The sequence below is a fragment of the Lagopus leucura genome, unplaced genomic scaffold, assembly GCF_019238085.1.
Source record: "Lagopus leucura isolate 7727_CA_CO unplaced genomic scaffold, USGS_WTPT01 Super-Scaffold_100004, whole genome shotgun sequence".
Classification (NCBI taxonomy): domain Eukaryota; kingdom Metazoa; phylum Chordata; class Aves; order Galliformes; family Phasianidae; genus Lagopus; species Lagopus leucura.
The window spans coordinates 49,682,758-49,698,566 of record NW_024962264.1 but is presented as its reverse complement, the minus strand read 5'-3'; the positions used below and the strand labels follow the sequence as shown (position 1 = coordinate 49,698,566).

The 15,809-nt window shown below is 34.6% G+C and overlaps 1 protein-coding gene across 1 annotated transcript in view; it reads right to left on the bottom strand.

Annotated features, from left to right (window-relative positions):
* The window catches only part of ARAP2 (ArfGAP with RhoGAP domain, ankyrin repeat and PH domain 2), a 116,054-nt gene that overhangs the window by 49,781 nt on the left and 50,464 nt on the right, over window positions 1-15,809 (bottom strand). Inside the window, exons 10-16 of the mRNA XM_042872140.1 lie at window positions 14,405-14,520; window positions 12,974-13,173; window positions 12,123-12,208; window positions 11,306-11,488; window positions 8,866-9,040; window positions 5,823-5,957; window positions 1,292-1,436 (exon numbers count right to left, since the gene is read on the bottom strand). Coding sequence (XP_042728074.1) covers window positions 1,292-1,436; window positions 5,823-5,957; window positions 8,866-9,040; window positions 11,306-11,488; window positions 12,123-12,208; window positions 12,974-13,173; window positions 14,405-14,520 — 1,040 coding nt within the window. The remainder of the gene's footprint in view (window positions 1-1,291; window positions 1,437-5,822; window positions 5,958-8,865; window positions 9,041-11,305; window positions 11,489-12,122; window positions 12,209-12,973; window positions 13,174-14,404; window positions 14,521-15,809) is intronic.

Here is a 15,809-nt window from a genome sequence, read left to right as displayed (position 1 = left end):
TAAGTAAGGACTTCGTTGTGACAAGTAGAATAGCCATTTTAAGGACAGAATATTTCACTACACAAAAATATCAAACTTAGGGAAGCTTCTCCTAAAATGCTACTCAATCTCAGATAAAGCACATAAGGAGATTAGTCATTCCCTTGAAGTATTCTGCCAATAAGTTTTTAATTTATGTAATATTCTGAAGCAGAACCATTTGCAGATGTTGCAAGAAATACATTATATTCCATTACAGAAAAAAAAAAAAAAAGTTTTTTTTTCATTTTTTTTTTCCAGATGCCATAAGGCTAATAGATTAGTGAATACTATTTCCATTATATTTCATTATTTCATTGTATTTTGAGGCATCGTCATTTTTCACTCTTTCCTTTCTGGACTCACTTTGTAGTGGGTAAGGCTCTTTCTTTCCTTTATACTTTCTAGAAACTTAATGAACAGACTTTTTTTCTTTTTTTTTTTCCCCAGACATTTCTGCTCTGTAGCTACAAATACCACAGTATTACACTATACAAAGATGTTATTTTACAACAATACACACAGAGACAGAAATTTCAAAAGAAGTGTTATGGATTTTTTTAGACAGATCCAAAGTACAGACTGAAGTGTTTGTTTCAACAAACACGTTATCTAAAAGAAATCAACAATCACCGAGATGCAACTCACACTTAGATGAAACTCTATGTGAGGTTTTAATATACCAAGTGGAGGTGTAAGAATATAAGAGAAAAGTGAGACAAAGAAAAGATATCTTCAAACTAACTCAGCGTTCAACAGCTACACTGTTGTCCTCAACTACAGAACAAGGAACAGGATTCGAAGGTTGACAGATCAAAACTAAAAAGATTATGGAGAACTCTAATCAAATGTGTTATTATCAGAAGCAAGCAAAGCAAAAGTTTTCACTTGAGGTCAGTCCTAGAAATAGAAATGAGTGTTAATTTTTCAGTTTATCATGCCATTTTATAAGTGCTAAGAACATGCATTTCAGTTTCAGTAAGAAATAGACATATCTGACTTATGATGCCCTTTTAAGATTACCCTAGTATTTTCATTATATCACCTTAAAAAAAAAATCAAACAAACAAACAAACAAACAAAAAAACACCAACAGCAAACACCAAACACAAATATAACTTATCACTTACTTCTTGAAGGAAATATAAAATAATTCAGCTTTTTTTTTTTCAAAATTGCATGTTCAAAATTCAGGAACAAAATGATAGGCACTGACACCTATAATAGAATTTTGGAAATTTTTATTTGCTGAATTATTAACTTTGGAACATACCCTCTGTTTAAAAAGTAATCCGAATTGTGCACTACAAGACAGATAACTTCGCTGATGTCAAGCATACCATTAGGAGTGGTAGCTTTATCATTTTCATAGTAGCTGAGAAAGCCACTTTCCAAAGTGCACCATCTTTTGTTGCAATCTGTGGTTAAAGAAATAATAGATAAGTCAGTTGGTTTAATAAGAAACAAATTACCTCCTTCTGCAGAAGTTGCCTTACAGGACACATGGCTCTGTTGTAACATTAAGACATTTATGTTGAAATTTCAGTTTCATTGATTTCAGTGAGCAAGGAATTCAAGGTTTGAGTCAACTGATACTATTTAACATAGAGAAAATCTAGCATATGGTAGTTTAAGAAAGTATTTTTAAATATTATACTACAGAACTTAAAAAGTGTAATACATGATAGAAATTACATCCATCGTACACTATGAGAAAAACAAAGACACTATGTTATTCAACATTGTCAAAAATATTTTTAAACATATGCAACCAAAATAGAGTAAGATGTCAAACTGAAGAAGAAACAAACTAATTGAACAACCTTTTCAAGATACATCTGCAGCTGAACTCAATTCTCCTCTATTACAGGCTCAAGTGTCAAATAATAATGAAATTGTACGGAATTTATGCCTAAATACTGGGGTAGATAAATGGAAATATCATAGACAAGTGGTAGTTATAGCTGTTTCAGGATTGCATGTTCATATTAGAATGTGTTGAAGATTTCTGTTGTTGTTATTCTTACATGTACATGACAAGGTTAAATTCATTTAAACAACACTGTAGTTAACAGAATGCTAATTACTCAGTGCTTTCAACATGTGATAATACACAGATGCTGAGCAAGTCTGGTATTTCACCCAATTCATTTTTTATGTTATTTTCTGTGAGTCATGCATATTTAGAAGTATCTGAATATTGTTTTCTTATCTTTTACTGGATATCGTTCTAGTTTCTATCTAGTTCCATCCGTATTCTATCTAAATAGACATCCAAATACAAAAGAACAAGGTATTTGAAGACATATAGGTTCACAGGAGCTGAGCATAATACTTGAAGAGTTTGATAATTTTCTTCCATTTGCTACCCCAAAGTGTGCCCATTCTACAAAATGGCTCACTGCTTCAACATGGACTAAACTATTACAACCTTCAAGAATAACTTTAGAATACTATGGCTTTTAACAGAATTCCATTAAAACTTTTTCATGAAAAACAGAAGCAGAAAAATTAAACTCAGATCAAACACCATCTTTTTTTTATGATATATTGCATTAGAATAGCAGCAATGAGCTTTCTTCCTGCTGATCATTAACAGGTGTTAACTATCAGTAACTTTCTCCCCCCAAATATACTGTGTTTCCAGGGGACTGGAGCACCTCCCCAATGAAGACAGGCTGAGGGAACTGGGCTTGGAGAAAAGAAGGCTGCAATGTGACCTAATTACAGCCTTTCAGTACCTAAAGGGAGCCTACAAACAGGAGGGGATCAACTCTTTGAAAGGGTAGATAACTGCAGGACAAGGGGAAATGGTTTGAAGTGGAGGGAGGGAAGATTTAGGTTGGATGTCGGGGGGAAATTCTTTACAGAGAGAGTGGTGAGGTGCTGGAACAGGCTGCCCAGAGAGGTTGTGGTTGCCCTGTCCCTGGAGGTGTTCAAGGCCAGATTAGACGGGCCCCTGGGCAGCCTGGTCTAGTATTAAATGGGGAGGTTGGTAGCCCTGCATGTGGGGTTGGACATTCATGAAACTTGAGGTTCCTTCCAAGCCTGGCCATTCTGCAATGCTGTGATTCAGATGCTGTACCTAACTTTTATAGAAACTGGGTTCAATTCACAGCACTGAATGAGTTCTTGAGTTTCTTTCTGCAGTTAAGGCTCAGCACACAAGAGGATACCGCAAGTTGCCTGTGTTGGCAAACAAAGCACTTAAATGTTCAGCCCTTGTCACCAAGGGCAAGGCTGCCTTGACTCAGAAGGAAATTTTGAACTTAAAGCACTAATTTAATATTTAGAGAGTTCAAATTGATTCTGGCTGAGAGCCCTTTCAACAAATGACAATTAAAAGTCTACTCTTTTGTAGGGCCCCAAAATTAGACAAGTAATCTAATCCCCAGTTAAGAGCAAGTGATCCAATGATCTCTCTCTGGTCCAGTTAGAATTCAGTTAGCAACAAATCACAGCTGCTTCAGCTGATGAGCTCCTTTCTATAACACTGACCAGATGGAACTTTTTTTTTCTGGGGGGGGAAGGGGAGATAATTTCTCATTGGAATATCTATTGGCCAAAGAGAGAACTCGAACTTTATCTCTTACACATTTTTTATGATAACCATCAAATTATTTCCTGAAGATAGTAAGTAATAAAATTTCAAGTAGTAGTATGTAGTACTATTAGTACCATATGTACTAAATATGTAGTTTATGTTTGTATACAAAATGTATACAAAGGTATATATATAAGCACACATATCTACTCCCAATAACTTGGGATATGCACATTATAGATTATTTCATGTTAATCAGATTCTATAAAGGTAGAACACAGCCCTTGAATGAAATAAAATCAGGTCAATGGGGAAAAAAAATTGTAAGTTTTATGTTGTAAATTGTTCTTAAAAAGTCATAATACTTCTTACACATGGCTGAAGAATATTAGAGTCCTCAGAGAAGAGCAGTTTCTAATTCAAAACTGTAATTTTCTTAGTTGTTGTTGTTAGCCTTATTAAAGTGCTAAGTGAACTGATAAGTAATAGACTACATGGTCTGAAAGCAATCTCATTTCTGAAGACTGACAAAATTCCATTGTTTCTTAAATTTTATGTTACCCTGCTAGTGAAGCTGACTTCTGCACTCCTACAACATCTCCCCAACAAGCACAATGTAAGACATTCTGTGAGCATTTATACATACTCTTAAATCTGTCTGCTTACAAACTTAAACTGCACTTCTAATATTCTACTGTGTTTGAAGAGACACCAGCAGCATTACCTTGTACCTATTCTTCGCTCTTCCCAGTATTGTTTTTCCCAGTTTGCTTGTTTTTAAATGACAAAAGCATACATATAACCATGCCTGCTCAAAAAGTAATGCTTCCTATCCTACTATGTTGGCCCATGATATCAGAGGCAGATGTTCGTGATATGGCAGTAGAGCTTGAACCTTCCCACCTATATAACAATCCATTAAATTTTGTTGCCATTTGACAGATGGCAATCTGGGGAACAATCTGACAAAATGGTGTCTGACACAGAAGTGCATATGAAGCAAATATATGGCACTTCTGAATTCTTCCATGCTAATAAAATGGCATCCACTGACATGATGAAAGATGAACTGCAGGGGCAATATTTTCCTAGGAACAATGTTTTGTAATTGAGGGTTGGCTCCATCAAAAAGTGTTATTGTGCTCTTTGTATCTGTTGTGGTTTCCACAGAAATAAATAGAAGGCATTACTTTCAGAGCCCACCTATATATATACATATGTATTTATGTATAATACACAAGCTGCAGTGAATACAAGAGGTTGGTGGTTAATTCCTTTCTTCCCTGGATAAACTCAGACCAGTTTCAGAGCAATCCACAAGAAAGTCCTTTCCAGCAGCAGCCCAGGGCTCTTGTCTGATGTCTTTACCAATAACTGTTTGAATGCCTTGGCTGAGAATTAGTTCTGATGACCAGCCAATACTTTTGACTATTAGGACCAACATTAACAGGTAGATACTTCAAAAGTGTATTTAAGTGGGAGTTGTGTGTGTGCCTAATCTCCACTAAGGATCATAAAAACATAAAACCATCAGAATATGGATATTGGCATACAGAAATATTTAATCAAGATTTTCTCAGGAATAAGTTTAAATCACGAACTAGCTCATATTTTAAAAACAGACAACTTGTTTATTGGGATGGAAAAAAAATACAGAAATTTAAAAAGGGGAAAAATTACCTGTCGCTCTGTCTCTCTCAATAATAGTCCTATAAGAACATGATTGTTGATGATATGTACTATGCTAAAGCACAAATTTCCAAACCACAAAGCTTAATCTGTTATAATTTATTTCATTTTATTTTTTTAAGATTTGCTCATTTCCACTTGGGATCCTTTTTGAAATTTGTAAGCTTGAGCTATATCTTAGTTATTCAATTGAACTTACTGAAAATATAAGAATGCTTTTGAGATTATTTCAGGAATATTATAATTTCAAATGGAAAATACTTTGTCAGCTAGCAGCATCCTCCTAGGTGTAATTCAAGTGAGAAGTATTTGTAAATATTTTTATTTATCAATAACTGTTAACTGAATAATTATTCACTAGTTTAATTTCCTCTGTCAAGCACTGAACAAAGACATGAAGACAATCAGGATTTTCTTTATCTGACAAAAGTCCATGAAATCAAAAGAGGATATGGGAAGTCAAAGACATTTTATCTTTTTTAAAGTAATGCAAGATGTTGAAAAGTACCAAATTAATCTATATTGTGCATATTCATGTATTATTCAAATGCATAAAGTACAAGTGAAATACCTTCTTTTAATTTCTTCTCTGTAAGAAGCTTGGTTGAATTAGAAGAAACTTTGTATAGAAATTCACATAGAAAAGTGGAATGCGAAGAATCTTCAGAGAAGCCGCTTTCAAAACTGGTATCAAAGTTTGGGAAATCTATTAAAAGACAAAAGAGTAAACAAAATATAGAACTTCCTCTACTATCAGTTATAACTGCTTCTCCACGTACCTGCATAACTACAGATACACATTTGCTCCATAAGCTCCTTGCTTCAGAACAGATGTATATTGTAATTTTTCTATTTTTATAATCAAAAGAAAATTCTTATGTATTCATCAAAAATAGTTTACTTCAGTTACCACATTACCATTGTCTAACACTGCTTGTCAACATAACCAAAATATGGTTTTCTAGCTTACCATGCTAGATTTCACACCTTACTGTAACATACTTGAACAGAAGGGAACTGTTTCTCTTGAGGGCTTGTCTAGAAGTTCACCACAAACAGATGATGATTCAGAGAATCACTGGGATTCTGTCATGACATCCTTTCTCTGAAGAGAAGGAACAAACACCAGATCCACCACACAGCAATACTGCCTTGGCTAAAAGATTGCAAGTAGAAAACACAAAGCCAAAAGAAGCAAACTTCTTTCTATAGCCTTAGGGCAATTGTACAGCTTAACTAGGGAAAAAAAAAAACAACCACACATACAGAAAAAAAAAAAAAAAAAAACAACAACACCACCACTCCAAAAACCACCGTATCTGTGTGTTTGTGTGGTGAATAGTGATTGAGCTCAATGACCTAGGAAAAAAATGCTTGGCATTTCTGACAAAATTCGGGTTCAAGGCACCTCATTTGCTCTGGAAAGCTCCAAGTTCTTCCAGCATTTCATGCTGTGAAAGTATGCTCCTTCTTACCCTCAACTTTCTCCTCTAGTATGGCTTTTATGCCTAAGGTCTTATTCAGATCTGATAACACTGTTCTGCATAATACTATTAATAACTATCAATCAATCATCTTAATCCATAAACAGTGAGCTGCCTGAGAGCCCCTAATAACAAGGCTGCATGTGACCTCCCTGGTTTCTGCTAAATATTGTGATTTTTAAGTGACAAAATTCTCAGGGTGGAATAGGTAGAATATTTACTTTACTAGAGATAACTTATTGAAAGGTTCTCCTCTCGAGAGGAGGTAAGCCGCCAGATGTGGTAGATAATTCATTCTATGATAGTTCCCTAAGTAATATAAGATCCAAAAACCCAATTATTAGCAAACAAGAAATCCTGATATCGTAAGAAAGAAACAACACAGAGTGTGGAGTGGTGTGGAGGTACCGTGGCCAACCCCTGCGATCATCCTGCAGGAATGGGGATACTATTCAAACTGATTAATTATCTTCACATCTGTGAAGGTAGTCACAGTGGTGATGCACTGAAACAGGTTGCCCAAGGAGGTTGTGGATGCCCCATCCCTGGAAGCATTCAAGGCCAGCCTGGTCTGGTGGTTGGAGACCCTGCATATAGCAGGGGGGTTGAAACTAGATGATCACTGTGGTCCTTTTCAACCCATTCCATGATTCTATGATCTTGTTTTCCCGAGCTAGCCCTGAGCTATCAGTTTTCCACTTTTCCATCAAAAAAATGTCATGCAGTATAAAAATGGTTTAAGAGAGGAGGAATTTAGGGGAAAATATCATCACAGACAAGTCAGGAGGACACTGCTGGATTCTAGGTTTCTCACTCAACAGATTGAGCCTCTCTTCCTGTTTCCTTGTAGGGATGCCTACTGGGTAAGATTCTCACACTCTGTTATCCCAAGATTTTCCCTCAGGAAACTTAGAAATCCTTATAGAGCTTTTCCATGATTTAATGCATTTGTGGCTGGCTGCATTATTTCTATTCTTGTGGTTAATCTCATATACTTTGCACACAAGTAATCTTATCTCTGGCAATCCAAAAGAATCTGTTGTTTTAATGAACTGCACTATTCAATAACCTAGGCATAGGAGTTCTCACTGGGCATGGTCAAACTCCTCAAGACTGATTGTGAGAACCCGTTTAAAAGTGACAAGGCCAATTGGGCAGTGAGCTGCTTGTGAATACGTAATTGTGAAAGTTCATACTTTGAATGCAACCAGACACACAGCACCAAATTGAGCATAGCTCAGAATCTAAGTTCAGCTTTCCCAAGACCTTTGATATCTGAGGAGAAGCTGGAACACAACACAGTCTATTTTCTGCTAAACTTCTCTGCCTTTTTCATTCACTAAAAAAGAATTTGAGTTCAGCCTATCAAGTGCTACTTTGCAGAGTTTCATGAGACAATGGAGAGTATGTCTGAAGTTCCTGCTGGATTAGCATAGCTAACTTTTTTCGGTACAAATCTGTGTGTGAACATTCATTCCCAGACTGCTACAGGTACTGGAAAATCTTTCAAAAAGGGAAGGCCAGGCACATCCATACAAAAAATTGATTTTATGGGTACCAAAAACTGATTCACTAGAACTATATTTTAAGAATATTTCAAGTGCCCGGAAAAAGTCACGGAGATCAGACCTGCTGACATCCAAGGCCAATGTTTACTGTGTTCTACATGCTATAATTGCAGTTATAACCTGAAAAAGGGTAGTTTTCTAGGATAGATTCTATGACAAGCTAAAGAGGAGAGTTGTAGGACTGTGCACAGTAAAGGCAGACATCAACAGAAATAACTTGTAAGAAAAAAAAAGCCTGATAAATACTTCTAATTCTTTTTTTAAAATATATTCTATGTACCCATTCTTCTTGTTAAAGCTTAATAATACAAAGCAGATGATTTTTTTTTGCTGTATTATAAATAAGCGTAAGTGGTATGAACCACTGTAGACTAATATCTTTTTAATAACTAAAGTTGATGTCCAAGTAAAATGAAAGTAACATACACAATTTACATACGCAGTCTGCTAAAATACAATTAATGTCGTGTTGCTTCCTCCCCTATACCATCATTGCTCAACTCAACACCATTCTTTTTCTAATTTTTTCCCTTCCTGTTTGCTCAGAGATAAAATATCTTACCTGAGAACTTATTATGGTAGAGGAATTCCATTTGCAGTCTTTGTCCAGCTTTCTTAGCTAATAAGTATGGAGTACTGTAAACAGGATCACCAGTAGCACACATTACATCAGCCCCACTGAACAGCAGCATCAGAGTTTCTAGCACATCTTGCTTAACTACAGCAGCACACAGGGCCTTATCATATAGAAGGAAAATAAGTAGTATGTTTAAAAGTAGAAAGTTATAGGCAACAAATACTTATTATTTAGGTAAAAATTCTTTCACATTCAATATAGATCATCCTCATTTTCCAGTTTCATAAACATTGGGAATCAGCAGAAATCATGAATTATGGTCTACAAAGCAACAAAGAAGAAAAACATCACCCCAAGTCTTGCAAGCTTTTGCTGCCACTTGTTTTCCTAGGGCATGCTAACATGAATTAATACAACTGTGGGGACAATTCATTATTTGTTTATATGAAAAATCCTTTCTCTCTCCTCATTTTTCTTCACGTACTAAACTACTAAGGAAAACTACTTATTCCAGACCTCAAAAGTTCAACCAAAGAAACTAGATTTAATTCTTGTACGCTATTGGAAGCAGGCTGAAATCATGGGTGGTTTTTCAAAGTCAAAGTCACAGTCAGTAAATCTATCATTCCTAAAGGTATCTTTAGACTTGAAGATCTTCTAGATTTCAAGATTTAATCACATCCTACAACATAAAGTTCTTTTTCCTATGCATGAAGACAGAAAAACTTAGAGAAATCTTTTTTTTTTTCCTTCTGAGATGTCCCCAAACCTTAAATCCAGCAGTACTTTTGCAATTACAGCAATCTACTCTATAAAAATTTCTACAATTTAAAATTTATTTAAACTACTTTGCTAATGGATGAACTTTCCTGAAATGATTAAGAAAGAAGTCGCTCAAAATACAAATGTCCTAAAATTCAGCTACTCTAATAAACACATAGCATTTAGTAGGCAAAAGATAATATGGCAGATAGTTCAGTAGAAGTTCCATAATTACTTATGGTGACTACTTATTACATGGTAATTTCATGTCTCTATAGAGAGTTCCATCATTACATTTCCCAGTAGTTAAATGGTGAAATAGACACTTCTACACCAAAAAAGACTTAAGAAAAAAAAATCAAGCTTGTAAACCACAAAGAGCTATTTCTACTTCCTGTAGCCAGCAGTTACAATACAAAAGTCTTGTATAAAGGCTATAAGTTAATAGTAATAATCAATCCAAATGTTTTATTTTTTGAAGACAAATAGTTCCCCATAAAGACTAAAAATATTTCCTGATTCCCATGAAATGCAGACAACCTGAATTCAAAATACACAGTGAGATGATTATATATTTTGACTAGATGCTTTTCAGAGGTGGCAGTATTTCAAATACCTTTGCTTTGACTTCTTATATATAATAACTCCACTAACATGTTTTTGCTGCAATATATATATATATATATATTTTCATGTGAGACGCTTCTATTTCATAGTATGATAGAATCCTTTGAGTTGAAAGGGACCTCTGAAGGCCACCTAGTCCAACTCCCCCGCAATGAACAGGAACACACAGCTAAAAATCAGCTTGCCCGAGGCCTGATTCCACCTTGCCTTGAAAGTCTCCATGGACAGGGTATCAACCACTTCACTAGGTAACCTGTTCCAGTGCCTCACCACTCTTACTAGTTCAAAGCACAATAGCCTTCAAATGATATTGGCTCCCCACAGTCTCTATATATTCTAAGACAATTTCGCTAATACGTAATTGTATGAATTAGCTCTGTAAAATACATGCATTTTTAACTCCCTCATATTCAAAAACCTTAAGCAGTCATGATTGAGATCAGTAGACAATACAAGTCAGCCAAATGGACAAAAAGCTGTGCACAAGTGATAATTAGCATTTTCCACTTAAGGCAATTTACTTGTGTTATTTGTGCAAAAAGAAACATCAGAACTCACATTTTTCATCATTTCATTAATTTTAGCTTATTTCAATTCCAATTAACTACAAGCCAATATGAAAGCATGCATGAGCTACTGCTGATAACACCGAGCCATCTAACATATTGGTATGATAGATGTCAGACATAATACATTAAAAAACATTAAGAAGGAATCTAAAGAACTGTAGTGGGAATTTTCATCATTGAAGCGCACATTTGGAAAAGAAATAGAGATGTGTATTTATTGATCACTCTGGAGTACTTATTACAGGTACAACGTAAGTACCATAATCTTCAACAAACAAACTGGAAAAGTTATAAGTGACAGAATGACTCTTGCAAAGGCTTCCCTAGTAGGAGTTATTCAGCTCTGCGAAGCTTGTCCCTCAGGATTTTGAATTTGTTTCCTCAGCAGTTTAACAGGATGACTAAAACACACACAAATACAATTCGCTACAAAAGTTACAGTAAGAGCTTATTCATTCTGATGTTACCTTATTCAATTGTTCTTTGGTTTTGTAGGGAAAGGGTGTTTTCCTGAATTTTCCCTCTTTGTATTTTTGTGTAATGAATGCAATCCTTTTTTCTGCAGGGGCATCCATGTGCAGCTCTTCATCCGGAGGAAGATTTCCTGCCCAAAAAATGTTTGCTCTCTTATTCCCAATGATGATAAAGAGCTGAAGTTAAAGAGAAAACAAATATCATTAATGATTCTAAATAGTTTTCAGCTGCTATAAATTAAGGAAAAAAATTGAACAAGAGCAAATTGCCTGCATAAGATTAAATGGAATCCTTTCCCAGTTACTGTGTCAATCTATAAATTAGTAATAAAGCCCATGTCATAATTTTCCAGCAATAGGTACCACAATTAACAAAGCTAACTAGTTACAGTGCTTCAATAAAGATTAGAAAATGCCAGTAGAAGGTTAGAGAAGACTAGCACTTTTTTAAAAAGAAAATAGCAATAACTCAACTCACTTTAGAAGCATCACTTCTAAACAGTCCAAACACCTAACCTGGTAGTGAGTTTCCCTTCTTCCCTAAACCAATATTGCGCATCATGACAACTCTCCTGAAGTATTCCTGTTACTTTTCCTCATCCCTAAACCTAGGTGCTTGATACAGATAGTCCTTAAAATAAAATATTTCAAACAACACAAGAGGTACAGTACTCCCAGAAACATTTGATTTACAATAACAGAGGTATATTTTAGCAAGTATGCTTTAAAACTTCTTGTAAGTAAAGTGAAAAACTCTTATTCATATGGTTCCTCTCAAAACTTAAGAAAGAGTTGGAATAAGTCAACGTACCTCAATTAGTTCATTGCTCCAAATGCTGGCATCCATTTTTAAACTCCTGACCTTTGAATCTCTTGGTCCTAAAGATCGGTGCTGTCCTAGAAATCCAACAGCATTTTTACTTAACTAAAACACTTAAACTGAGTTAACTCTTCTTCTGAGCTAAAAAAAATTATGTATTTAATGAAAGCAGATCTATTTATCATTTTTTAACAATATATATTTTTAGATAGAAAAGCACAAAAGCACACAGAAAAAGGAAAAGAAGGGGGTGAGAGGGAAAAAGAGAGAAGGATATGGATTGCACGTGGCACAGAAATAGTCCTCTTCAGGTTATAATTTTGAAATACAAATTTTGTATATTTGATAATAACTAATAAACAAAGGCTCTTCCACATAGAATATTTTGGAAAAGTTTGTTTTGGAGTTATAAAGCACTTCACTGCCTCTAAATCTTACGCACATACTTAAATTTAAAACATGACAGAAAAAGATTTTACGTAGTATCTGAAAATGCTATCTCTATTGGCAATGAAAATATGACCTGATGTAATAAATACTCCAAATTTATACACTGCAAATTGTTATCTTTCGGAATGCATCAATGCTAAAACAAATAATTTCCCAAGAAGTGCTAGTGTGTCTTGATTTCCATTAATTGTGGAAGATTATTCATCTGTGGGAAACCAATCATCATCCAGACTGTCATTTACACATGAAAGTGTTTTAGAATAAGGATATACTTGGTATTAAAACTTCCAAAGGAACCACTTCAAAAATAAAAAAGCCAATTCAAGGACATAAACAGATATGCAAATATGACATTTTGTAAAACCCACACAGCCTCTCATTAATTACTCTACCTGCACACTTCTTACAAATGACAACACAGAGATTGATGGATGCCCAATCAGGATTGGGAGCTTTACAGTCAGCACAGCTCCTGTTGGATTCATTGAACCAAATCTTCTCAGCTACTTCATAATCAGACAGAGTTTCTGCTATCGATTCCTGCAGTGCTTCAATCCAGTCTTGTTTCTCTTTTTCCGATTCTGCTGTAAAGCTGAAACAATTGACTTTTCTGCATTATTGATCTTTATTTTAAAGCCCAATTAAACAGAATCTGTAGTTTCTTATTTATTACATTTATATCTGAAATCTCTGTCAAAAAATAGTCCACTACACACATATAAATAAAAATTATTTTTCGTTTTCAACAGTGAAATTCCCTCAGTCTTTGTTTTGTTATCAATAAAAGCACTGCTAGCATGAGCTACACAGCTTTTATAAAACTTGTTATGCTCCTGAGTTACTTTCAACGTGTTTTTTTTTTTAAAAAAAAAAAGTCCAACACATACCAAACAGTCTGATTTTTTCAAAAAAGCTTAGAAACACCTCAATAAACTTTACTAACAAAAGTTACTAAAGAGTAAAAGCAGACGTTACCTAACAGACAAAAATTACCTTCCTTTTAAATTGATCCTTTTGTAAAACAGAAATAATAGTAGATATGGTGATGGCTTAGAGAAAATCAAAGATCTACTTATCTACCAACTAGCCACAGACTCAAATCATTGATCAAGATTAATTTACTTGTTCTCTGGGCCCCTGAGAATCAAATAACATTGCTTGCGTTTCAGCGACCTTTCTCAAGATTAACACTAGAGAACATACACACAGAGAATAAAGCAATTTCTTCTTCTTCTGCATTACTAAAGAAAAACCACACATTTAAGAAAAAAAGTTTTGCTAGCATACACTTTTATTTTCTTAAAAAAATTCATTACAAGTCACAGCATCAGCAAAAGGAAAGTTTTGTACTGATTTCAATGGAGGATTTTTACAAGGGGTCGAACATACTTAATTCTTTCCATTAAAAATAAAATCCCTAATATTAAATGAATGCAGGAGGATTTCACTACTGTAGTTTATCATGAAGATGAAGGAAAGTTTTCAAAGTGAGTTTTTATTTTCTTCTGCTTTTGCATAAAATGAAGAAGATGGTGACAAAAACATGCATTTGTGGACACTGGATGTGTAGTTAGGGAGATAACAGATGAAGAACAAAGTTAAATAGTGGAAAGAAAATTCTTCCATTATTTGGTGGAAAGAAAAAAGTGAGCATTCTTAAAAAAATGTTATCTTTTCACTAAACTGGGTTATGTTAGTACCATATGAAGCAATATTTTTCAGCATATTACTTATTTGTATAGTTTGTACTTTAACAATATTAATAACATTAGTTATATAACTTAACATTAAAATATTACTATTATCAATATTGAAGATCTTACCTGAAGCTTTTGTAAGGAGTAATTATTTCAAAAGTTTGTTTTGCAGCCCGATCCACTTGTTTTACATTTGCCACATTCATAGGGATTAAGGTGATACCAAATCCTGTCTTAAAGTCCTACGGAAAAGGTAATAAAAGTTTGATTGGTTATTATCCAATAACAAACATGTACAGAACAATTAAATCAGCATGGTCCAAACATCAAAGAAGAGTCATACAAATTTTGGCCACAACATGCAGGCCTCCTCCTAATTCATTAAATAAATCTATATAAAATTATGTTCAAACATTATCCTTGTAGTTGCCAAAATGATATTGTTTGATTGATAGAAATGCACTGTAACTATTAATAAAGAAAAAATGTTAAATGACTACATGAAATTGCTGATGGAAATGGAAGAATCTACCTTATATCATACTTTAGTAGTGAGATAATTTTTATAAAACTGTTTCCTTTTCACTAACAGCAGTTTTGACTGCTTTTAAATAGACTGATTTTAAGAAAAACAATGACAACTTTCTCTTAAATCTTCATTGCTCATGCTTCTGATTTATTATATGAACTAAGCATCTCAAGCATGTCTTTGAAAAAAGTTCTATACAACCACTCAAATGGACTAGGATTTACTAGTGGTCTAATTCTTAGAAATACTAAGCATGTTTAGCTTAAACCAATTAGTTTTTCCACTGTGAAGCAACATCCTTAAAAATCAATCTTGAATAAACAGTCAGGAAATCACAGCCTCTTTTAAATGGACACATTTTTGAGCTGTATTTACATATTTCTGATCTACTTTGGAAATCACTGGTATTTCCTTCTGAAACTAATTTACATGGTTATCCAGTGGCAGTCATCTAACATATAATTCACAAGAGGCAATGGATACACACAGGAGTTTCCTTCTGACCATCGGGTAGCACTTCTGTACTGCGTCAGTGGCTGAGCACTGGCATGGGCTGCCAGAGACATTGAGAGGTCCCCATTTGGAGATCTTGAGGAGGAACCAGGACTTGGATTCTGGTCAGCCTCAAAGGACTGAAGTGGACCTGTTCAGGGAACAGGGTGGGAATGGACTTCCAGAATTCCCCCTCCAACCTCAACAATTCTGTGGTTTCTAGGAATATTAGCGTAATTCTTGGATATATTAACTGCATCAGAAACAAAACCAGAAACTATCTCACTCAACCCCTTACCATCTGCAACACGCTCACCTTGTTACTTCTCATATGACATGTAGCTGACAGTGATCTGAAAAAAAAATGCCAAAGTACTGGAGGGGAATAGCTTCAGCAGTGATACCTGCTTTTGAAGAAGCTGTTTTTCTAGTAAAAATTTACCCAAGCTGGCATCACCAGCAATTTTCTTTTCATGAGATTTTCAAATTTTATAACAGTACTAAAGCTCA